The sequence below is a fragment of the Ciconia boyciana genome, chromosome 9 (genome assembly GCF_034638445.1).
Source record: "Ciconia boyciana chromosome 9, ASM3463844v1, whole genome shotgun sequence".
Lineage (NCBI taxonomy): Eukaryota > Metazoa > Chordata > Aves > Ciconiiformes > Ciconiidae > Ciconia > Ciconia boyciana.
The window spans coordinates 24,207,076-24,232,111 of NC_132942.1; the positions used below are offsets into that span (position 1 = coordinate 24,207,076).

Below are 25,036 nucleotides of genomic sequence, written 5' to 3' on the forward strand. Positions count from 1 at the left end.
CTAAATGCCCTTACCTGATTCTCAGTGAATGTGTAGTCTGGGCTTAGGTAACATGCAGAACATTACTGTGCATACAGACCTCCTGCCAGCAGAAGACAAGAAAATTCATCATCCCACTTGACATGCAGTAAACCATGTGGGGCAGACATAAGATTTTGCTTGGCCTCTAAATATTGCAGTACTTTGCAGTGTTTATGCAAAGCTCTATGTAAATATTTGCTAGACTTCAAACTAGCATACAGAATGGACCTGGAAAAGGGGCCTAGAACCCAAGTTGCCCTCAAGAAGTCTTCAGAAGCACTGCCCTTGGCCTCCAGGCCTTCTCTGGGCTAAATTTGCCAGCCTAGAGCACTGGGTAAGGCAAACTGATGGAAAGGTAAGAGAAACATGAAGGCTGCTAAGGTCCAGCACCAGAAGACCTTGAGAACAGTTTCAATCAAGGAGCGAAGCATGGGGACAGAAGTGCTCAGTGAACATTCATCCAACTGAAGACACTGCACGCAGGTTGTCCTCTGGAAAAGTTGCAACCACACATAAATTGATCAGAGGAGCACCAATAACCTCCTAACATACTCCTTCCCACCCTGTTTTACAACTTGAACAGACATGCTGTTCAGCCTGTAGAGGGAAAGATTGCGAGAAGGAACATGAGTGAAGTGGAAGGACTGTTCCTGTGAGCTGAGAATCACCTCTGAGAATCACCAGAGGGATTCAGCTTTAAACAAAGGTCAAGAAGATAGTTAAGTCCACACACTGCCTCTGGATGAAACAGCATCAGCTTGGATGGAGATGTTATCCAGGGACGATGTGTTCTCACCTAATCACCCACAGCTTGCATGCTAGAGCCCCTTCTCAGGGCTGCAGAGTTTCAGTAAAGATTTCTCTATCTTAGTGAAACACAGGCCTACATCTGGCGCTCACCAGAAGCATTTTGCTGCATCTTTACCGCCACCGATAACATTTTGCTAACTCTTCTGATCGTTACCATGGTTCACTGTGTTTGCTAGGCACCATGCTAACACCTTCCAAGCAAATAATGGCACTGGTCAGTAAGAGGAGGGTCATGCTGTTCCAGTTCAAATCCACTGGCCAAATGAAGTCTTCTCCAGGCATTAGAGGTCTGGGAAAAAAAGCATCCCCTCAACATAACACACAGTGAAATCCACCTTTCAGAGAGTCCCTTTCCAAAGAGGACACCCACAGTCACACCATTTTGAAAGATGACTTCCACAGCCACCAGTTAGGCATGCAACTCAGTCCATTTCCACAGACATTGGTTCTGGGAAACTGGTATGAGATCTGTATCCTTTGGGTATGCAGGAGAACAGATACAGTTCTGATGCTACCATCCAGAGGACGTAAGCCTGTGATCATTTCCAGACCATTAGTTACATGCCCTCTTATTTTGAATATTGCATAATCCCTCCAAGAACTTGGCTTATCAGTTCAACTTTGCACTCCCTGCAAACAGGGAAGCTGTTTGTCAGAAACCTGTGCTTCTCTGCCAAAACCATCTCTGCCAGAAAAGGCTCACAAACCTTTTATTGCAGGATCCCCAGCCACTACGGTAATTTCTGCTTCCCAACCCCACCACCATCAAGGAGTCAACAACTAATTGAAAATAGTATACTGCAGTTTTAACCACAGCAGCATTAGGAAAGATCCTTCAGTGTTGCATTTGCCCAAATAAACTGCAAGTGTCTAATGTAAAGCATTTGGAGTTTTTTTCTTCTGCAAGAAGAGACTTCAAAAGCATGTAGTCATATTTTGTAACCTCCGCAGTTATGCCAGGATGCACACTCCAGTATATTTAGAATAAAGACAGGCAACTTCCTACTCCAGAGAAGAGGATTATTGCTCTTCAACTCAAGTAGCAATTGAAACAATTTGGCTCCAGAAAAACCACTGCTGCAAGATTAAGTTTGAACTCAAAGTTGTGCAGCAGAAACTAGATCTATCCAGCGCAGGGGAGAGGCAGAGCAGGACTGGGTCAGGGAGAAGGTAACAGAGGGAAGTGTCAGCTAAGAAAAGGCATGCGCAAGGGGAAAAGGTACATGCAGCCTCATCAAAAACACATCTTGTGACCACAAAAACATACTGAAAGCCAAGTTCCCAGCTGCATCCTCAGGGCAACAAAGAACCTGGTTCCCAGCCCTAGCAGACTGGTAAGGTAAAGACAAAAGATGACCTAGTCTGTCCTCTGATGACAGGCTTGATCACAGATTTGGAAAATGCATTTAGACCCAGCCTGCCCCCCCCCCCCCCCCCAAACTCACTCCCACAGCAGACTCAGTTTCTGCACAATTACCAGCAGCTCCCCCACCTGAACGCAAAATTGAACCCTTCTCTGCCCACCAGCTTGCTGCAAGGGCACAAGGGGCCCAACAGATGCTAGAGTCCTCGTGTCAGGCTGCTGTGAAGCCAGACTTTCCAGAGCAGGGAAAAGACTGTGCTGAAGCAAGGGCAAAAAAAACCCTGCCCCCACCCCCAGAAGACCACTAAAGCTGACAATCCGATCATGCTACAGCAGGCTAGAGTCAGAAGCAACAGCATGAACCACAGATAAAGAATTCTATCTAAACCGTACACAGAAACATTGGAAGGAAGGAGACAGGACATGGCACTGTGTCAGGCTAACACAAAGAACAAAGCCTTTTCAGAAAGGCAGGGCAGCACATCACCACGAAGAACCTAAAACCCACTTCCATCCCACAAGTCAATATGTGCTTGTTGAATTCAGGAAGTGGGTTTTGCTGTTTCAAGTACACTTAATACCTGTTTGTTGCTGCCCTACAGAACATCACTGCATTCCCTCAGCCAAACAGTCAATTGTTTGTGTTGGAGCAGAGATGTTAACAGCCAACGTGTGCCTATCACTCAGAACCTTCTATGGTTGGCTGAAAAAACACAGGAAAACACCAGCAGTCTTCCAGTGAGGAGCTGCATGGCAAGACACAGAGATAGCAGGTGTTTTATAAAGACCGTGGCAGGCTCAGCAAGTTGAGTTCTTCCTTGCCACAATGTGCAGTGGCAGAGGAGGCAAGCTACAGCCACCACTTGAAAAAACAAAAGGGAAATCAGCCAACTTCCTCAATATTTTGGTACTAACAACGCAACACTTGCCACAGAAGAGTTCCTGGAGAGGACTGGAGCCAGGAAAGAGTCAGCACGGTGCCAGGAGAGGAGCACAACAGGACAAAAAAAAAAAAAAATCAGTGGCAGCAAGTGACTTGGGGAACAAAGACCTCGCTTTAGGCTTGCTGCATTCTTGGGTCAGTTTCCTTCATGTGCTTTTAAACACCATCCTTTCCTCTAAGCTCAGAAGATAAGTTAACTCCTGCCCACCTCCATAGGTGCCCATCCTTACCCACGGCACGGGCGCACCTGGGGACAGGCAGCCATGGGGCTGGAGTGCCACCTTCCGGCAGGCAGCAGGCAGCGCTGCTTCATCTCCTTGGAGCTGGGCAAGGAGAGCACACGAGGAACACAGAGCCTCCTGGTGCCCCAGAGCCGCCACGCCGTCCCCATTGCTGCTTCTCCTTCCTGTGTCCTCACCGAGTTCATGGGCCACTTTAGAAGAGGCAAGAGAAGTGACACAGCATAATCCTACGTGGGGACAAATGGCGTGGCTTTCGGCAGGTTGGCTCTGAAGCAGAGGGGACAAGGACTACAGCTGCTCCTGAGATCAGATAGCTCCCCAGATCTTCTCAGCAACGTGCCCTGGGTCAAGATCTGAGCACCCTCCAAAAATAAGCACAACAGTCACCTGCTGATCAACTCAAAACCACCCCAGAGGTCTAGCAGGAAATTCATGAAGGAGAAAGCCTGACTGGTTTTTAAATGCTTGATCTATCTTCTGGCACCAGCCATCTACACCCTGGCCACTCTCAGTGAGATGGTACCCAAGTGTTTAACGGGCCTCGATGGGCCTGTCTTGTGCAAGGTTATCCAACATTTCTAAGAAGGCAAAAAAATGTAAGTACATATAAAGGCATCCAGCAGCAGTGAGTTTCAGAGCTGAACTGGACATGCTACAAAACATTTCCTTCCATTTTAAGCCAGACACACCTCCTCAATTATTAAACCCCACTCGATTATTAAAAATCTGTTTACAACCCAATGTGTCTCTCTCAAGAGAGCCCCAGTGAACTCAAGCTTTCCTCCTGCAGAAGCCAGCCCTGCACAAATTTTCTGTATCTTTCTACCATTTTCTATTTCAATTCAGCCTGTACAGTTTTAGCACATGGACACATTCAGTTGAGTCCAATTTCTTCTTCTGACCACCTGGTGCCTTGCTGGCCCTGAGCTGTCTACCAGGAGTGGTCTTTACCATTTCCTGCTCAAGTTTCATTAACTACCCTAAAAGAAAGGAGTGGGAAGTAGTCATGTTTAAAAGGCAAAGATAAATCACCCCATCACGCCTATCTGTGTGCTCAGCCAGAGTGGAAGATCAAGTAGCACAGGCTTGTCCCAGTGTCACCCAGGGTAGGCAGGATGACACTACCTGTGCCGCTTGCACAGGCACAACATCCCCAGCACTACCAACATCCTTTGGCCGAACATCTCTATGACTCTGCCCACACACAAGCCTGGGTTAGATGAAGGCTACTGGCATAAGTACACGCTGCCAGCCTCCAAACAGAGCTGTTCTCCGCTCCAACTATTTGGGAAGCTTCACACTGCCAGCAGGACAATAATCCCTGAAACTTCTGCCCCCTGCTGCAAACCAAGACCTACTACAACCCACGGGACAGTTTCAGGGAACAAAACACACCCTGAAAGGCAGCCTAAGAAATCATATCTAATCTACCCTCTTTTCTACTAGCCCTGTCACCAAATATATTAGGATTATCAAAAGAAGATATTAAGACCCACTGGGCAAAACCAGCACCCTCTCCAAACTCCTTGTGTTTCACTGCCCGCATTCTCCTATTTTAACCTGTCTAAAGTGTCATTAGAAGTTATTAGAGCTTCTAATATGCTGATAGTGACTCCCACCTTGGACTAGCTGAAGCTGATAACATGTTCTCTATTTCATCAATACTCCATTGGTGTGATGAGTACAGACCCAGAGGAGACCCCTCCATCAACAGTGCAGCAGAACCACACCAAAACACAATTGAACACTTGGACTCCATGCACAAAAGGCTCCACAAGAGAGTGGAGACGCTTCATGTAGGAAAACAGCTTTCCTCCTGCTTCATCTTCTGCCTTCCTCTAGGCAGCACTGCAGACAGTTGCATTAAAACAAATCTTGTGAGTAAAAAGGAAAAGGAGAGATAAGAGTGAAGACAACTCAAGGAAGAAACATCCTGCACTGAATGGGACCAATATATTCAAGAAGAGATTACGCAGTAGGCAAGAGATACGGATATCTGCACAGAATTGTGTTTTGCTATAGAGAACTCAGAGAGACAAAAGCAGAACATGATCAAAGTTAAATCAAGTTGAGGACAAAACACCGGTTTTAAAGTTAAGTCATTCAAACAGCTGGCAAGAACCAGCCTATCAGATTACATGAGATGTTTCAGGTCTTCTGCACAACTCGAGCTGGATGCAGACACTGGATAAAGGTCAACAGGACTGGTGTAACAGGAAACTGGATTTCCACAACCACTGGCAGCCTTCCTACCAAGTCATGCAGCATGTAATCAGGGCAGGCATGGTCTGAGACCTTTCAGTTCATCTTTTCCACACACCGGTTTTCAAAGTGAGACTGTTAGGGAACAGCAAAGGTTTAAAGTCTGCAAGACACTCACGTGTCCTGCCCAAACTATTGCCTTTAAACAGATGCTGCTGGATGCCTTTAAACAGATATTTTAACAGTCTCTTGACCATTAGTGATTACTATGATCTTTCCATAGAGACTAGACATTTCCATGAACCTGTAAGGGCAGCAAAGGAAAAGCATCAGTGGATGATAAACTACCTAATATTGCCAGGCTCAAACAGTACTGATGTCTTTACAGCAAATTAAAGACGGGCAAAGAGGTGTTTAGAAAGTTAACTTAATTATTTTAAGTTTGAGAGAATAGAAGAGATTGTTCCATACAACTAAGATGATGAGCTAGAAACTGCTTCATCCATTGCAAACACTGCTGCAAAATGAGGGCTTGGTAATGTCTTGCTAATGTCTTGCTCCGTATCTGTAGCCAGATACCAAAATTCAATGATTTTTAGTGACAGACATATAAGAAAAAACTATTTCTTAGAAAATAGGAAAGGCTTAAAAACAGGCAGCTTTAGCACAGTGACCCAGAAAATAACAGATATGAGCCATTGGGTTAGAAAAATGAGATAGTGTTACTGTCCAGATATAGACAGGACAGAACAGGAAGGAAAAACAGCAGAGAGACAGGTCTTTAATCAATATTTGCACATGCAGGAGATGCCACAGATAGGCCAGAATTTAAAATCTTTGAATTGACCACAAAGGCCTTTCCACATCAGCCTGCACCATTCAAAAATCTCTAGGTGGCAAGCAAGATAACGCACACGCAACTACCAGAAACGCAAGATTAAATACCACTTGCCAGAGTGCCTGTGATGAGCCCTATCTCACTATATCTAATGAATGAATGCTGATGTATCAGCTATCTGACTCAAGAACAGAGTACCATCTTCTCAGAGATGCAAGTTAAAGTCACGTTCTACTGAACCAGAAATTCACTTTTGTCCATGACACGTCTCCTTACTGGTTAGAGAAGGCCACCGGCTATGCAGTTTTCAAGACAAACTACAGCTTACAGGAACATAGACTAAGGAAAGGAAAAAGGGCAATTTTACTTCCATGTTTCAGATGCAAACTAGCACAACTGGTATCTCACAGAGGCTAGCAATTTCATTTTATTACCGATTAAAAGAGCAGCACACAGGGAAGCAGAAGGCTGTGCAAAACCACGAGGAGAAGATACCTGCAAGAACACCATGCTATTTCAAGCTTTTCACATCAGCCGAACCTGCTGTGGAATCGCGCACACCCTCTGTCTTTTCATGCACTGACAGAGACATGCTGAGGCTCCTGCAGCCCCATCTTTCCCCGCTGCATATTCTAGGCCCTCCCTTCCCCTAGTGCTGGCGTTTGTTGGATCCCACTGAGCTGGCTGAGAAAAATAAATCAGTCAAAGATTAACCCCAAAAGGGAAGAGTTGTTCAATTTTTGGCCAGCTCAACTCCCTGAACCAGTTTGCAATGGGGTCAGAGGAAGGCCTACAGCCCCTGGGGTGGGATAACAGGATCACAGCAGCCCTGACGAAGGCTGATCGACCTTCATGGGTCAGAACTAGCAGGCATCTGCTGTCATGCACGTGCATGGCATGCATATGTTTTGCAGCAGGATCCTATTTTAAAAAACCCAGGAACATTTAACACAAGGGACAAGGGTAAATGACAGCTCTAATAGAGACTGAACCAATTCTGCAATGGAAGGCAGCTAAGAAGCTGTGCCAATGAAGCATGCACACCCTGGGAGCAGAAGCCGTTAACAATGTAGTGACACTGTGCAGCTGGTTTGAGACCTCCAGATACAACCAAAACACTTTAATTCAAGAAGCTGCAGAAAACATAGCACCTACAGGGCCAAGTGCAGAAAGCCAGTCTGAGTGCCCTCAAGTCTGGAAGAACACCAGTGGTTCAAATGCTGTTCATGAACACCTGGTACTCACGTGATAAAGTCCAGAAAACTTGCTAGGGGTTCATATGCATGGTTCCTCATATGACGAAACTCTACCACCATCTTCTCCTTCAGCTTGTCGTCTATGACGGAGACTGTGAGCGGGGAGGCTTCATTGGCCAGGAAGTTCCCATAGTCTGTGCTCTGGAGGTGCAGTTTCAAGTCTGAAAAAGAAAGAATAATTCCACTCTACAGGGTTTGTGTTCGGTTTGGGGGTTTTTTTGAGCATATCCAAGAAAGCTGTTGCTCAGCACTTCTCTAGGCATTCTCTTCTCTGAAAGATCACCTAGACAAAACCCATGTCTTAACTCATATGCTTGTATTTGTGCTCAGTTTTATTATGGACAATCCAAATGCAGTAAAAGATCAGTGTTTCACCATATCAGCCTTGCCCCATCTTAAAGAGGAAACTGTGACACTCTCTGTGTAACTGAGCACACAGCTGTTCCAGCTGTCCGCTGTGCTTGATCAAGGTGGAAGTATTCTAAGAAGCATTTGCTAGAAATCTAGAAAAAAAAAAGAAACAACTTAAGCACTTCCTCTAGCCAAAAGGGCTCTGGTTGCAGGCTTCTCTGAAGCAATCACGACAAAGAACCTATCTGCCCCCACAAAAAAAGTTTCCTCAGATACTAGTGATACGGAAGCATCTGGAAAGCTTTCAAAGCCAAAAAGACACAAACAGCAACCCTGAAATTATAAAGCAGCTAGGTATTACATCAAGTCAGTCCAATTAATCGCACTGTTAAAGAAGAGGGGCTGGTGAAGAGGAAGGCCATTTAAATCTGTCTCGTATGGTAGGCAACCCCTGCCCAGGATGAAGGAACATGCTCAGAAGCCTTTCCCTCCTCCAGTTTCAAGTAGAGGAAACCTTTGTTTCCTCTGTTACCCTTGCTGCAGGTCAGGTGCCCAACCAAGCTGCAGTCCTGGCCAACAAGCAACCACAACATGCTGAGCTCTGTCAAGATAAAAGCCCTATTTGAGCCAAAAGCATTTAAGTGTCTCTGTGGAAAAACTGAATCCAGAACTGAGGAACGTCATATAATCCTACTCCTCAAAGCTCTACTAGTTGCACTGGTACATAATGTTCATCTCCCTTCAGCTTCACCTCAGAGGGCCAGTTCGGCAAGCACCCTCCTAGGGATTCAAGACCTTTATGGGGAAAGGAGAATAGCTGGAAGAGTTTAGTCAAACCAGATGTGAACATACCATCCAGAGAAAACAAAAAAAAACCAAACCAAAACAAAAAAGACATTTCTCCCTGGTTTCTTTGAAGCAGGAGCACTGAGACCCTTCCACTGAACCGTACGAGTCCACAGCATTATGGCACGAGCATCCATGGCACCAAGGTCAGAGCAAGGACTCAGCCTAGCCTGAGGAGTTTGATCTTTTGACATTACACCCAGCTACGGGCACGAACTGGAGAGCTTCCTCCACACCAGGCTCCAAACTGAGCTTGTACTGTACAGTGCAATACTGTCCTCAGCCCAAGCGGTGGAAGGGTCAGATGGCTTTCAAGCTGACTAACTCTTCCGGGTATTTCCAAGGGGGTCTAGAAAGATGGTTTTGATCCAGCACTTTTTAGTTACAAAAAAGTTACCACTGCTAAGTGTCACAGGAAACAGATGGGGGGGGGGGGGGCCGGGAAGGCCAGAGACTTAAATAGCGCTCAGGTGCTGTCATGTTTTTCAGTGTTTTACAGGAGAGTTTGGTGGTACTCTTACTTGTATAGTAAGGAATCCCAGACGCAGCAAAGAGAGCTACTTGCCCAACAACACGCATCATGGCTGAAGCAAAGCAGAAACTTAACCTAGATCTCTGCTCCCCAGACTATGCTGCTGCTAAAAAGCTGTGTTTTATTCTACCAAAACATTATCAACTTATGTTCACACTTTCAAGGTGGGAAAACCTGGTCCAGATAACTCAAGACAGTGGAGTTTTCAACATGACCCTTGTCAATGTCAAACACCAGATGATGCTAAAACTCAGAATGCCCCTCACCACCATGCAGCCTGCATAGGATTGTTATTGAAGATAACAACTTCCTAAACCCTCTAAAAAGCCCAGCTCACAGGCAGCACCCTGCATACAAAGAGTTCTCACCCATCTGTTTTGCAATTACTTGATTTTTGAAAGCTAAGATATAGTTACAGAGGGGAAAACTACCAGAATTATGTCTTAAAGAGTTTCAGTCCCTCTTCTGAGAGCTCTTGGGATGATGAGCTTTGGAGTCTGAGTGGAAACTAAGTTCCACTGTCAGATCAGTGCTTTACTAGTTTGCTTTTAGCAGAGGCTGGAGAAAGCATGGAGCAAAATTCAGCAGTTGCTCAATGAATATGAGAGAAAGCGTCCTGGTAAGAGTATTGCACCCATAAAATCAGACTGCAAGGGAAGGCACAGGGAACTGCAGTACCTACTACATTCATATACCTCCTACTTTCAGTTCTCTGTAACTGTGCAGAGCTCTAATGAAAACTAAGCCTGCCCAAAAAGGCATGTGATGTTGTTTTGCAGCTATGCAGGACCTTGGAGAGGAAGCAGCTATTGCATATCCTACCACATTTTACTTCAGTAGGGGAGCTTCCAAAGCTTTCAGCTTGTTTTCTCAAATCTAACTCTGCTACAGCAAAACCATTGGTTCCTTTTGGTGTCACTATGACCTGCAACTCTGCTTTTACTTTTGAGGCTGCAAGAAGCCACCTTGCTGTCGGGTCACTTGACGCTAGAGACCCAGTGACACAAAAAGTAGAGTTTGCTGTACCATCCACTTCCAGGAGGTCGGAGCTGCATTGCATTTAGACCATAGCCACACAAGCTGCACGCTGTGCCTTGCAGCCTCTCGCTCTACAGCTCTGAGCAAGCTCCCATGAGCTGCTTGACCAGAGCATTTTGTCCTGCTCAATGAGGGGGTTGCATCCCCAACTCCACAGCACAGGAGCCAGCACAACATTATGTTGCAACTGGAATAAGGGCCATGTTTATATAACACTTGGAATTAATTTTTACGAGGAAGGCCAGCCACAAACTGCAGGAACTAAACTTTTCTGAATCTCTTAGCATCCAAGCAGACAGAACAGAACATATTTTCCAAAAATTGGACCAGATTTATAAACCCTGACTCAATGCATCCCACAGCATACCAGTGCCTTACGCGAGCCTGTCCTCCTCTAGCCACCGGGCCAGTCACCGAGTCTCAGCCAAGGGGGTTTGGGAGTTTTTAATAGGACTATTCACGTCAGCCTTCTCAGTTAAGAACGAACTAATCCCGTGGTTTCACAAATCCCCTGCCAGAAGAGCTGTCCCAGTAGCATGGTGACTAATAAGTGGACCCACTGCTGAGCAAGCCCCACGCTCTCCAAAAGCTCAAGTTCCTATTTCCTAATGCAAGTTCAGACCAAGCTGGAGTCAGCCTCTGGCAGCAACAGCAGCACCTCAGCAGGGGCAGGGGCCAGAGATCCCACACACTGCATGTCAATGAGATGCTGGCTGTGAGTCTTCTGCCATGCCTTTTCCCCAGCTGCCTTCCGAAAGGGAGAGAGACCTGCACCTAGACCCCAGCCGCTCCTGCTGAGCTCCTCCAGATGCTGACTAACAGCAGCACACGGCCTCAACCCAGCAATTGCTTTTGAAAGGTACGTTTGCCTGTTTTGGCATTTTTCCAAGCAGTTCATGCACTTTAAGAAACAGACTGAGCCAGCATTTGGCAAGGGAGCGCTTGAATTACCACAACGCTTTTGTTCTCTCTCCTCCCCTGCAAAAGCTGGTAAATTATAGCCAGATCACAGTTCCCAGAAAGCTGCCTGCTGCAAGAACACAACAGCTTGTCAGAAAGACAGCCTTTTTCTGCTGAGTATTCAAGCAGGGTAGTGTTTGAGATTACCATGACATGTACTTACAGCAACCTCTTTTCAGCTCTCGGATCAGGCCCTCTGGTTTCAATGCAGCTGGCTGTACATGAGGCATAAACACAACTGAAGCTTAATTCAACACACCGCTGTGCCAACACCACACCTCGACATTTCACATGACATTTGCTTGAGAGACTTCAGATCCACAGTAATACTACTATCCTCTCCTGCAAGTATGCTTTGCCATAACAAGGAATTAAGCCATTGCTCAGTCTTTCAGACATCTGTCAGTCATCAAAGCCTGTCCTGTAAGGCCTACTCAGAGTGACGCATGGCCCTACCTGCTCATACTTCCACCCCTTCCTTCTTCAGCATCCTCCTGTAACTGCATTGCTGAGCTCCAAATCAAGGTAAGGGCTCAAGTGCTTCCAGGCAAGGACTCATTTGTCTTCTTGCACACAGGCATGGAATTAGCTTTTGCAACTTCTGAGCTGAACTGATGTTTTCACACAATTATCCGCTGTAACTCTGACATCTCACTCCAAAGCACCCAGGGCCATCACTGCATATATAAAAATTAAAATATCGTTTGCCATCTCCCAGGCCTGAGGCAGTAAAGTAGCTGAGGGATTACACAGCAGTCCACAGATCAGTTACACTGCCCACGTCTCCCTTCAGAAGACTGCAGCCCATTTGGCTTGTTGCTGTCCATTTGGTCTGTTTATAGCCACCTCAGACACTCCTGAAGCTGCTACTCTGAAATCTCACCCAAGAAGCACCCAGAGACTCTTCGTTCCCCACAGAATTTAAGACCTTTTCTGTGGTTGCACACCACCACCAGCAGTGATGTGCCACCTCTCCTCTGCTGTCAGGCATCAAATTCCTCTGGGCCACAGCTGGACACAGAGAAGTGTCTTCTTTGGGCCTTTTCCTCATCAGTGTCTCACATCTAGCTCTTCCCCTCTCTCTGAGAATTCCTCAGCACCAAACAGCAGCCTGTGTTTCTAGCCCAGCCCTTCCTGGGGTTGAACTCACTCCCCTCAGAGCTTCAAACCCAGCACAGCTAGGTCTTGTCTCCTTTGGAGCCCCTCAACCAGGTAGCCCTCTCCTGATCCTTCCAAAAGGCGAGGTAACCCCTCCTAGTCTGCCTGCATCTCCAGTAAGCTTCACCCCTACGTACCCTTTTCTCCCCATCTCTAAAAGCAGACCGCACTAAGTCACAGCTGTAACCTCAGAGGTCCAGTATACTAACAGGACATCGTCCCGGCACCTAGTGCAGCTGTTTAAGGGAGGGGCAACAAATCATTCAGAAGCTAAGAGAAACAGGGCAGAAAGCAGTCTCACACTGCAGGAGCTGACAGCAGAGGAAAAACAAGACAAAAGCACCGACAGGCTGCTGAGTGGTAATACTTGCCAGGAAACCCAGACACCATCACCTTCTAACAAGGGGCAGGACCCAAACAAGGGCTGAAGCTGTACCAGTGCTGAGAAACTGACCTCAGCTGCTGCTTGGAGTTTAGCTAGGAGAAGCTATGAAGCAGGTCTCTGCCCAGTAGAGGAGGCCAGAACAAACAGCAAAGAGCCTCTGCTGAACCCTGCAGGAAGCCAGAGACCACAGTGTTTGTTTGCCACCATGATTTAGCAGGCCGTGGAAGTGCCATCTTTCTTCCAATAAATAATGTTTTCCTTGAGCTTATTTTAACAGGACAGCTGATAAACCAGCCACCGTGAGTTGTTACACTGGAGGACGCAGGACAAAGCATCAAGATTAGGAGGACAGCCTTTTGGCTACTGCTCTGTTGCTGCAAGAGTACCCAGCATTCACAGGACAGGAATGATCTATACCCTCCACAGGTCTCACCATTCCCATATGCTCTACCTCATCTGGCAGATGAAAGCTCTTGGGAACAGGGCCGGTCCTCCTGCACAGTCCCAGCAAGCAAGGGTCAGCTTTTCACAGAGGACTCCTAGACGTCAGAAGACAGAGAGCATCATCATCGTGCTTCCAAAAGGTCCCTACCACATTATGGCTTGGCTCCTACACCCACCAAGTTCAGGGTTCAGACTGAACCATTCTCAGAGTTCAAGATGGATCTAAGCATGGCCACACTTCAGGACCATCAAGTGGCCTCTCCTTGCTTGGTTGTACAGCAAAGGAGCTGCATAGGAAAGGACCCATCCCACTCCCCCCACACCCAGGAGAACACCATGAGCTCCACCATGGACTGCAGTGCCAAAAGCACTCTTGGAGGTAGTCTGTAACTCTGGTAGCACTGCAACTTCTCTACACAAGAGAGGACACACTGCCCACGCAGTTAAGCTGAAAGAGAAGCCTAGCTCCAGCTTTTTGGGGCCCAAATTGCAGGACCACAGTGATAAAATGGAAGAGAGAAGGGTAGCACAGCCTCTCCTGCTCTTCTCTCAGCAAAAGGAGATATGGGGAACACTCAGTATGTAACACCATAAAGCAAGCAAAGGCAGCCTCCAGTGGAGAAAAAAAGATCCTTGGGACTATGAAAACAAAAGCACACACTGCACTCAGTAGAAGCCTAGTGCACAGAGGACACACTCCCCAACATCCATTTGTTGGAGGCAAGAGCCCACAGCTCTGCTCAGGCAGGCTTTTGCTTCAGTGCATCTAGCCATCCTGTGGTTAGACAACAGGAAGACAGACACACTTTACCCCACAGTGGTTCAATTGCATGCTCAGTGCACTTCAATATATTTCATCACCTCTCCTCTACATGGAGAAAGAGGGAAGAGGAAAGGGTGGGAGAGAAGTGGATGTCTTTACACTGAAGAGGCATTTAGGACAGCAAGCCTTTAGCAATCCACTCCCGAGTTGACTGAAAGCAGCACTCCCTTTCTGGGCAGCAAGGGCTATGCAGAGCAACCCTGGAAATACTCCTCAAGACTCAACACCATCCAACCAGCCAGTCGTAGTTTATTCCACACCATCCAGCCCTGTATCAAGAGTTTGGTGCTCACTATGTATTGCTACAGATTAATTTGACAGAAAACAAGGCTCCGGCATGTGCGAGGGTACTATTCAGGCAGACCACCGTGCCCTCCAGCTAGCATGGAGCCAGCATCTAGGACAAGTGTGACCTACTTGTTTCAAGCTTGTCTCCAATTTCACTGTTGATTTGCATGTGTCCTAGAAATGGAAGTCTGTGGACCAAACTGAGAAGAGAGAGACCACAGTCTTGGAAATCCTTTCTTTCTAAAAGAATCACATGTATTTGCTTCTCCTAGCTACCATTCACCTCCCAAATACATCTTTGGGGCTCAGATGGTTACTCTGCTCTTCCCCAAGCTGATGTGACATGACACCACTACCTTGGGGTTACAAGGACTGAAAACCCAAGAGTTTTCATGGGTCAAGTCCACAGCAGACTGATAAACGGCAGGCTGAGATGCACAAATAAAACATGACAGACCCCTGCGAGGGGATGAGGCTAGTTCCACATACAGCTTAAGTGGACAACAGGACAGATCTCATCCCTCTACATGCACACCACTGTTTCCATAAGGCATGCAAGTCTCCAGCTGAGCCAATTGCATGGACAGAAGCACTGGGACCCACAGAAACACACAGTCCACAGGCAGTGGAAACACACAGCCTCTGGAAAGCCTCTGACAACAAAGGCCCACAATAACAAGCTTGAGCCAACTACCTGCCACTTCTCAGCTGGCTATTTCACAGCCTCATTACCCAGCTGGAAGATGACACGTCCTGCTGCTGGATTTCACCATACCAGTCACCTTTATCACACCAGCAGGTCAGAAAGAAATCAGTTTCCTACACCATTCCCATGGAAGCAAGAGGAATATTAACAATAGGAGGCTCGTGAACACTGACTTGAAGGTAAAGAAATTCCTGTTTCTTTAGAAGATGCTTTTGTACACTTCCCAAGCTCAATATACTTTTTGCAGTACGGAGCATTGCAGACCAACAGTAAAGCCTGCCGACAACCTACATTCCAGTCCCAGACTGAACTCTGAGAATACAAAATACAAATCTTTGTATTCTCCAGAGATGATACCAGACCTCTAACAGGCTACCATGGCTTTTAGGAGCTGGAGACAGCTCACCATCCTACTGGAGACAGTAGAAATCTGGGTTACTCTAAAGTTTGGTTATCCAAGACAGATTCCACTCAAGAACAGATGCATGCTCACACCACTGAAGCAGAGGAAAGCAGCTCCAAGTCCTTCACTGACACCTTGTGTCAGAAGCAGGAATTGGCTACAATAGAGAGGGCCAAGCAGGTTCCAAGCGATATCCAGCACAGGTGTACAGCAGACAAGGACCTCTGTCTGAGAAACAACCAAAGCACCAGGACTTTTGGAGCTGAAAGAAGGGATTAAACATATTATTGCCGAGGGTTTCAAGAGAAAGCCTAAGACAAAACAGCTCTCACCCTCCCCTCAATCCCGGTCATGTTTTCCTGCCCCTTCTTAAAGTCAGCTCAGGAGCCTGCTTGATCACAGAGAGCCTATTTAGCTCTCTATTTCTGACTCATCAAGAAGCAAGAGCTCAAATTGGCTTACTTTGTGATTGGACAAGCAGAGATGACAGAGGATCATGCAGAAAAGCATGATCTCCTCCTTCCAGCAGCACTAAGCTGTCAGCCCAAGTCCTGAAGCAGAGAATTCAATTCCTTTGTGCTTCCAGACCAATCCAAGCACATAAGAGGGAGCAGCATTTCAGACCTGGAAGCACACAATCCTCCAAGCAATGTCAATACCAGTGACCAGCCAGACACCCGATTCCCAGAACCAGCCCCAGAACAGCCTTGGTCCTTCAGGATTTCTCCACAGCCAAGGTGATCATTTGCTCCAGGACTGGGACTAACTGCAGAGCCAGACTCACGCACAAGAGGCAACAGCAAAGACAAAATAGAAACAGTAGAGAAGAATGTATGAGTATTTTATGCCTAAGTACTTATTTTGGCTGCTAATAAGCTAGCCACTGCCTGGATTTAGTGCAGACAAGCACCTAGGAGAAAAAGAACGCACATTAAAAGTCTGTGGACCACAGAAAACAGGTACTGAAGTGGGAAAATCAGAACCAAAGGGACAGAGGAAAGAAATGGTCTGATCACAGACCTACATAAGTGATCAAGAGCAACGCTACTTTGAAGGAAAATCCTTCTACAAGAGCACACTAGGCAGGGGCACAGAAAGCCAAGTGGAAGAGGAATAAGATTGGCAGTGAACTTGGAACAGCCTTCAAGCTCTGAATGAAGCTTGACAAGGAGCACAGCAGCAGCAGCCACCACCAGAGAGCTTTCAGGGATGGGACAGTGACAATACCAAGACAAACATATGGGAACTCCAAACTGACTCATTCCAAATGCAGAAAACACCACTCCAAGGGAGAGCTAAGTTTACACAACTTGGTTCAGAAGGCAAGGAAGGGAGAAAAAAAAGAAGCTATAAATACAGAAAGACTACAAAGAGGAAGTTATCTGCAGGGAAGGTGATAAAGTGATCATTTAGGGCATGCTGAGACTTCTGACAAGCAAGAAAGCAGGAATACCTCCCACTGCCCTCTTTCAGGCCCTGGGCTCCATAGCAAGAACAACAGAGACTGCTGCAAGAAAGGAGCTGCAATAAAAGTCTGCCTGAAAGGAGGCTTCTGTCCCAAGTAAAAACATCCTGGGTATTTTTAACGTAGACACTGAGGCACATCGTGGCACTCTGTTCCCCTTCTGTTGTTTACCGTTTGTGTGAGCAGCTCCAGATAACTTGCATCCAGGGTTCAGCTGGCCAAGGATCCCTCTAGATAGTCAATACTAATTTCAGTCACTCAGTGATGATCATCAAGATAAAGCTGATGCTTAACTAGTATTTTTAGAAAAAAGAACAATTGAATAATTATAGCCACATTGACCAAAACAACCGAGATCTCTGGATACATATGTTTCTAACCTATTTCAATAGAGACCTAGTTTTGATCTTCGTGATTTGTGATCCAGGTTCTGGATGCCAATGAGTGAAAACTGTTAAGCACATCACTGGTACAGAACAGTTTAGCACTGACTAATTAAGATGATGAGCTGACCACAAGTAACAAGTATCACAGAGAAAAACCTTCACAGCTCTCCAAGTTCGTACACACTGATCTAGAAAAGAGACAACAGCTGGAAGTCAGAATTAGCCTCAAAAGAGAATTCAAGATTACAGGTGAAGGATAATTCACCAGTGAATTTACTTAGATCTGCACTGGAATTTTTCCACTAGCAATCCTTCAATAACAGCAGGTACTTTCCTAGACGACCCTATCTCCTCAAAAACTGATCATGGGTATCAGGGATTAAGTTAGATTACCCCAATAATATCACTTCTGGCCTTAAAAAGACTTCCTGCGCTGCCTGCCATTTAGGAAGCGAAGCACAAAACAAGACTTGCCAGCAAAGCCTGACAAACCTGCCAGGCTCCCATCAACCACAGGACACGGAGCACAGGTATACAGCCACCTCAAGAAAGCACTGGAGGCTCAAGCTTCCTTAAACCGCCGTATCATCTGTTGCAATCACACGGCCGGGCTGGCCGGGAAACTGAGTCAGCTGAGCTCGGAGGGAGCAGCCGGGAGGAAGGACCAAGTGCGTGCTCAGCCAAGGGGTGAAGAGGGGACAGCGCTTCTAAAATGCTTCTGTCAGCTCTTTTCCCCACTGCCACGCAGCCCCTCGCCTCCCCACCGGCCCTCCACCCTCACACCAGCTGAGCTTTCCCCTCAGCCCGCCAGCCGGGCCTTCCCCTCAGTATAGGGGGTGGGCGGTCGCCACCCGCCTCGGAGCCCCGCAACCACTCACCCTCCAGGCTCTCACACTGCACCAGGTTTACGTAGTCACCCTGCCGGAGCACCCCGGCCTTAAAACCGCGCACCAACCCTTCCAGGTAGCCGTTATCCACGTTAAAATACAGCTCGGGGAAAGACGACATGGCGGCAAGCGACCAGATGAGCGCCCTACCCCCGGCGCCTCACGTGACCCGCCCGGCGCTCATGTGACGCTACGCACGCGCGTGTCCCCGCCCCCTTCCCGGCAGGCAGTGCGAGGGCGGGAAGCGCCTGAGGAGATGGCGGTTGGGAGCGGGATGGCGGCGGCCGGGAGCTGTGCTCCCCTGCGAGGCCTCCTCCATCCCCAGGGAGCAGGTTGAAACCCCCCTCAACCAAGTCCTCACCCGATCCTAGGCCTGAGGTTCACTTCCGGCACCCCGAAGGGCTCGGCTGTGGGTTTTTAGAGCTTTTCACAGCCTCCACGGATGTGTTTTGCTCCCTGAGCATGCCTTGTGGTATATGGGTTAGTGGTGGAGGAGGTGATGCTTTGTGCTGGCTGTGTCCATACTGCTGGTACCCTCTTGGTCACTCGTTCCTTGGGGTTGACAGCTTGCAGGGGCCCTGCGTGTAAAGCACCCTGGGCCACCATGAGTGATACTGGCAGGAGAAGAACACAAGTAAAGCTCCCAGTGCAGCCAAAATGTCACCTCCTGGGGCACCACTCCTGCTGAGAGACCACTCATCTAGCCAGGAAGGGCCCTGCAGGAGCTGCTCTGGAAAAAAAAAATCTCATTTTGTTTTAGGTTGAGGTGCCCTGGAATTTTGGCTGTGTGGACATGGTGCCCACCTGGGTGCAGGTACTGGCACCTTGCCGCTACCCATCTCCCATGAGATCCCAAGCAGACACATTGAACTGTTCCCACTCAGCGATGGGTTTTGCTAATGGCTGGTTTATTACAGCTGTAGAGGAGGAGGTGGCACGCGTGGGCAAGGAGCAGGCAGCCCTGCGGCACGGGCACTAGTTCTTGCCACAGGGGAAACTGGTGCTGATTTTCCTGCAGTAGCAAAAAGCGTTGAAGAAGCGGCAGTAGCAGGTGGCACAGGGGTCGCAGCAGGGGACCTGATGCCCGAGGCAGGACTCCAGGAGGCGGACACAGCGCCGGGGAGAGCGCTCTTCGCGGCCCGCAGCTTGCAGTTCTGTGGACGATGCCTGCTGGAGAGAGAGGAAGAAGAGGAGGGAAAGAGTTGGTGCTGGACCACTGCGCCAGCAATAAAGAACTGCGTGGGAGAGAGCCAAGGGTGGCTGCTGAAACCTGCCACTGCCAGCAGCAGAGAGCTCTGTCATGCTCAACTCTGGGTTCAGTCTGTTGGAAATCACCACTGAGCCCCATGGGCTCTGCGCGTCTCACTGCCTCGTCTACCATGTCTCGAGGCCTTTATGCACACATTTATTTTGAAGCGCAGCCTCGACTTTAGTGAAAGGTGCCATGACTTCTGCCTGAACAGAGGCACTGGGGTCCGAGGTAGGCAAGACGCGGCACTGCCCGGTGGGCTCCTGCTCTGCAGAAGCTTCCTGGGCTGCGCTTGAGGTTAATTAAATGGATTGCAGGAGTGCGGGCTTGGACCACCCTCCTTTGAGTGCCAGAGTGCCTTGCAGGTCTGTGCAGCCTCAGCTCGTCCCAGCCCTGGCTGCTCCCCAGCAGGCGACGAACAGATACTCCCTTCCCAGGCAGCGCCATGTTGGGCTCCAAACCACCCCTGGCCCCAGGCGCACAGATAAGGCTGCTGCAGCCCGAGGCTGCCCTGCTCTTTGGGGTGTCTGTAAGAAAGCTCAGGGAGCATTACCTGCGGTTCCAGCATGCCACCTCTCTGCATGAGGTCACCGTTGGCTTCTTGGACCTCCAGGGCCATCTGCTCAAACCCCAGCCTGGGGAGAGCTCCTGCGAGATACAGAGAGGCTGGACAAAGAGGCTGCTGGGGGGGTCTGTTCTGATTCTGCTCCCCATGGTCATGTGTGTCCCCCAAAAAAGCCCCCCACTGCCTGTGGGATGCCAGGGCAGCAGGATGGAGGAGGCTGCTCTCACAGTGATGGGAGAAGCTGTGCTGCTTTAAGGGGATCCCCTGCACCTGACCCCAGGTGTGGGGTCCCCACTTCTATTTTTGGGGCTCTGGGCATGCCAGCGAGAGGCTGGTGAGGGGCAGCGGGTGGGCGGGGGGCCACAGGACTCACCCGCTGGCTCCGCAGACACCTCCTTGACTTTCCGCAGCAGGCTGGAGTAGCGGGCTCTGTCCGCCCCCTCCAGCCCGCCACTGACTTTCTGCAGGTGGCCATGGCTGAGGTCAGTGGTGAGCATGGCCTGGATCCCCTGCAGCAGCCCACAGCACAGCAGCAGCACGTTCAGCATGGTCCTGGGGGACAACCTGCACAGAGGGGTCCTGGCCAGCGTCAGCCCGCCCGCTGGCAGCCTGGCCTGGCCCCTGCCTCCACCCCGCCACCATCATCCCCCGAGCAGCACCGTGTCGATGAGGGGCAGCCTCTGCCAGCACAGCCACCGCACCAGGCTGTTTGCTCTCTTGGACTTGAGAGCCTTTCTCAGGCCACCACATGCCTGGTAGCTTCCCGTGGACCCTCCAGAGCTAATGCATGTGCCATAGGGCACCCCACATGCGGGCACATTCATAATCTCACTGCGGAGGGGCGTAAGCAGCAGAGGATGGACTGAGACCTGATCTTTTTCACAGTGGTTCAGGATCTCCCTGCCCCACGCACAGCCTTCAGCAGCCACCAGACCATCGCGGTGCCGTGCATTCACCGCCTGCACGTGCACGGGATGGGGCCAAAACATCCAATGCGGCTCCTGCCAGGCATTTGTGCTCACAGAGTGCAGAAATGCCGCTAGTTTTAAAGACCAAATGCTAATATTTACCTCCTGGTATGCATCTGGGCTTGGGCATGTGACCAGGACCTTGCCAACAACACTCAGCACTGGGATCTCACGAGGTCCCCAAGTACCACCACAGAGGCAGCCATGTACCCACCAGCAGCTCCATCCCGTGCCCTTTTCCACAGCAGTGCTGAGGGCAGCACGACTCATGGCCCAGCACCTCCCTGCTTCTTGCCCAGTTCCTCTGTAAATGCCTCTTTCTCCCAGTCCCACTTTCTCCCCTGCTCTCCAGCTGCCAGCCCTTAGGCTGTGTTTCTATGTAGTGATGGGCTGGATGTCACGGCCAAGACCCTCGCAGGGGGCTTCAGCCCCTCTGTGCTACCCAGTTACCTGAAAAACCCACTGACACTCAGCTGCACGGCTTCTGTGCGGGAAGCATTTGGATGCAAAGCCCCCACTGTCTGGGACACAGACACCATCATCGGGAGATGTCCCCCCGGTTGGCCCAGCCCAGGGTTTTCACCTGCCCACAGTGCAGGGTTTGCTTCACCCTCCCTGCTCGTGGCGGGATCCAGCAGAAGGGAGGAAGGTGAAGCTATAATGCTGAGAAGAGGGCGAGGCTGGGCTGGAAGTGGCTCAGCGGGGAGGAGGAGCACACCAGGCACAGCTGGGGGAAGGACTGGGCAACCTCAGCAGGGGGAGAGCAGATGCTGCAGGGTCAGGCTGTGGGCTTTGGGGGCCTGAAAGCTGTAAAAGGCAGGGGTGCTCTTAGGGAGCGAAAGAAGAGGGGCTGGGAGGGGGACCCAAGTCGCTGCCAGCAGCCAAGTCCCGCAAAACTCAGCACCTGCTGCTTTGGCAGCCTTGGGGCTTCAGCCCTGGCTCTGGCAGCCCAGAGCTGTGCCGGCCACTCCTCACCTCCCCATCCCCGCAAAACCGCCCAGCTCTTTGCCTAGAGAGACCCCTCGGCGCCGTGGGGAGCCCCACAGCTGTGGGTATTGTGCCCCAAACACCCCCAGACCCTTCCCATTGTAAGCACTGACCTCTCCAAGCAAAAGAGGGGGCTTGCCGCTCGCTGCTCCACAGAGCTCGCTGGGAGCACCGCTACTGCTCTCTGCCTCAATGTCCTCCTCCCCACATGCTTACTGGAATTTATATCAGCTTTTTATTAATTAAGTGCTGCAGCCACATGACTCTGCTAACTACCAGGTACGTGGGCTTCTCTGGAAACTGGGCTTTGTCTGGACGAAGAGGCAGCTGGCGGGGCAATGTGCGGGAGGGAGGACTCCTCTGTGCCCTGCACGGCTGCCGGGAGGAACAGATCCCCACTGGCCCCAAACTCCCAAGTTTCTTGGGAGCAATCCCCACTGCCCTTCCAGGCCGCTTCCCTTTCCAGCTGTGCCTGAGTAGCACTGAGGCTGCAGCCTGAGGACATCTCCTAGTTCCCAGCTAGAGAAATACCAGGACCAAAGACACACTGAACTCTCTGCCAATTTTCAAAGGGAATATTGCCCACCCATAGCTGCTGGCAGGCACCCAGCCATAGTCCAGAGCCTCCAGAAGTCCTCCAACTCCTGACCACTCTCTGTCTGCAGATTCTTCAGGCTCCCACCTGTGCTAACTGCATCTCTCATTCACATATCCTTTGGAAAACCTGCAGCTCCCCAGAGCCAGGCGCTCTCAGAGGAGCTCCCTTGACCATCCCGGCCTTGACTCCAACTGTGGGAATGAAGGAACCGGCTGCTTGGTTCTCCCCAGCCCCAGCGCTGGCTTTCACAGCCATCAGATGTTGCTCCTTGAGCTTCTCGGTGCAGAGACCTTTGAGGGCCACTCCAAAACCCAGAGGGAGCTGCAACCAGCCCCGTGCAGCCTCAGGCACGGGGCTATGCACTGATGGAGGTGGCATCTCTGCAGTCTCTCACCAGCCAGGACTGCAGGGGACATGCGTTATGGATGCAGCATCCCAGCACACCACGTGCTTGTTCTTGCTTTTTCAACTGAAGGCTTCAAAGCAGCATTAGCATGTGTACAACAGGCAATTGTGCAAAAGGATGCGGACCTGCAGCTCAAGTGCAGCACCCAGCACCCTGTCAGGAGAAGGACCCGACCCCAACACGCACAGGCCTTTCACTAGTGGAGAGGAACCAGGTATGGAGGGTTAGCCAAAAGAGGTGGTGGGAGATGCCACTCATGGAGCCTCCACAGTCCCCTCCTGTCCTGACAGCAGCAGATCTGAGAGCTGTTTGCTAGAAACCCCAGTGCCAGAAGCCAGAAAGGAATCACCTTTCTATTCAAATCCCCGGCTGCACACACAAGGTGGCTAATTGCCCAGGCACCCAGAGTCCCAGGTGCTGCCAACTCCTTTGCTTCCCCAGCAGCATCTCCCTCCACCACCATACAGACTGTGCACTCCCAGGTTAGCAGCTTGGCCAGGCTCCTTTTGGAAACACCTGTGTCCTTGGGTGGCTTCAGCCCTGCAAGGAAATGAGGGGATAAGACGTGAAAGGGGCTTGGTGGGCTGTGACATACCCAGCAAGGGAGGCTGATGACCCACGCTCTGCCCTTGCCAGGCTGCTCCCAGACCCTGCATGACTAGGGAGGACCCCCCAGGCCTCCCAGTACATCCCCAGCGGAGGATGAGCCACCGCTCCTGGTGGCAGTGCCAGCCCTGGGGCTCTTTGCAAGCCTTCCTTTGCCCCCCGTGCACCCTGGCCCAGCACGACCTGATTCCCACTGCACCCGAGGGCTGGGCTGGCTCAGAGGGGACAGGGCATGGGACCAGCGAAGGGCTCATCTGCTGTGCCCCTTCTCCTCTGGCGGCAGGGGGCTGCTGGAAACACTTAGCACCCGGCTGGGATGACTGTGCACAGCACCCAGCTGCCACTTGTACCCTGCATGCCTGGATGAAGACTCATCTTGGGTTAGAAGCAGGTTTGGCAGCCCCCCTCTTCCCAGTCCCAGTCCCAAAGCCCAGGCGGGTGCTGAGTGCCCCATCCAGCCCCATTCCTGTAGCAGGAGCTGCTGGGCAGCTTGTTCCTCCCGGCTCCTCCATCCCCAGCCCTGGAGGGATCAGTTCCCCAGTCCGTGCTGCCCCCAGCCCCTGGCTGACGCCAGCCCCTGTGCGAGGCCCTCAGCCTAGCTCATTAGGGCCTGTTTGCAGCCTGCGGGACTGCCGGCGGAGGACTTCTGGGAAGGCATTAGCGGTAACGAGGGCAGCCGCGCTGAGAGCTTTTTAATCTGCAGGAGAAACGTCTGCTTTGTGCGCATCCCTACGGCCAGTAACGAGCTAAATGAGGTGGCCGGCTGCTCGCTGGGACGCTTCCAGGAAAAGAGGGCTCACAGCGGGGGGGAAGAGGGGGCTAGGGCTGCGCCCCCAGCCCTGTCTCGGTGCTCCTGGCCCCGAGCGAGGCTGGGAGTAGGTGATGAAGCGGGTCGGTGGCACGGCAGAGATGCCCGTGAGCAGGCAGGAGGGCAGCAGCCAGAGCTGCTGGGGCCCGGGGGGATGCACAGGGCAGGAGCCCGTCCCATGATGGGACCCTCGAGAGACAAGGGGGATGCCAAGCCTGGGCCGGGGACTCTTCCTCTCTTCCTGGAAGCAAGCCGGCAGCTCATTTAGCTCGTTACTGGCCCTCGTTACCGCTAATGCCAACCCAGACCCTGCCGCCCCAAACGGGCACTAATGAGCCGGGCTGAGGGCCCCGCTCGGGGGCTGCCGTCAGCCGGGGGCAGCGCTGCCCGGGGCCTCTACTCGGAGAGGTGTGATGAGCATGGCCCCGGCCTCAGCCCCGGCGGGCGGCGGACGGGGCCCTTTAAGGCGCGAGCCCGGAGCCGCCCTGACGTCAGCGGGGCG

At 50.6% G+C, this 25,036-nt stretch overlaps 2 protein-coding genes across 3 annotated transcripts in view; both read right to left on the bottom strand.

Annotated features, from left to right (window-relative positions):
* ATP6V0D1 (ATPase H+ transporting V0 subunit d1) overlaps nucleotides 1-18,525 on the bottom strand; it is a 37,398-nt gene extending 18,873 nt beyond the window's left edge. Inside the window, exons 1-2 of the mRNA XM_072872363.1 lie at nucleotides 18,339-18,525; nucleotides 7,665-7,836 (exon numbers count right to left, since the gene is read on the bottom strand). Coding sequence (XP_072728464.1) covers nucleotides 7,665-7,836; nucleotides 18,339-18,468 — 302 coding nt within the window. The 5' untranslated portion in view covers nucleotides 18,469-18,525. The remainder of the gene's footprint in view (nucleotides 1-7,664; nucleotides 7,837-18,338) is intronic.
* Nucleotides 18,526-19,259: 734 nt separating this feature from the next.
* AGRP (agouti related neuropeptide) lies at nucleotides 19,260-21,826 on the bottom strand. Of its 2 annotated transcripts, none has more exons than XM_072872951.1 (4): nucleotides 21,580-21,826; nucleotides 20,535-20,725; nucleotides 20,150-20,244; nucleotides 19,260-19,514 (listed from the first exon to the last, which is right to left on the bottom strand). In XM_072872951.1, exons 1-4 carry the CDS (start codon nucleotides 21,669-21,671, stop codon nucleotides 19,323-19,325), a joined length of 570 nt encoding a protein of 189 aa, XP_072729052.1. In that variant the 5' UTR covers nucleotides 21,672-21,826; the 3' UTR covers nucleotides 19,260-19,322. The 2 variants fall into 2 exon arrangements, with proteins under 2 accessions (XP_072729052.1, XP_072729051.1); XM_072872950.1 differs by having other exon boundaries at nucleotides 19,260-19,517.
* Nucleotides 21,827-25,036: the final 3,210 nt, after the last annotated feature.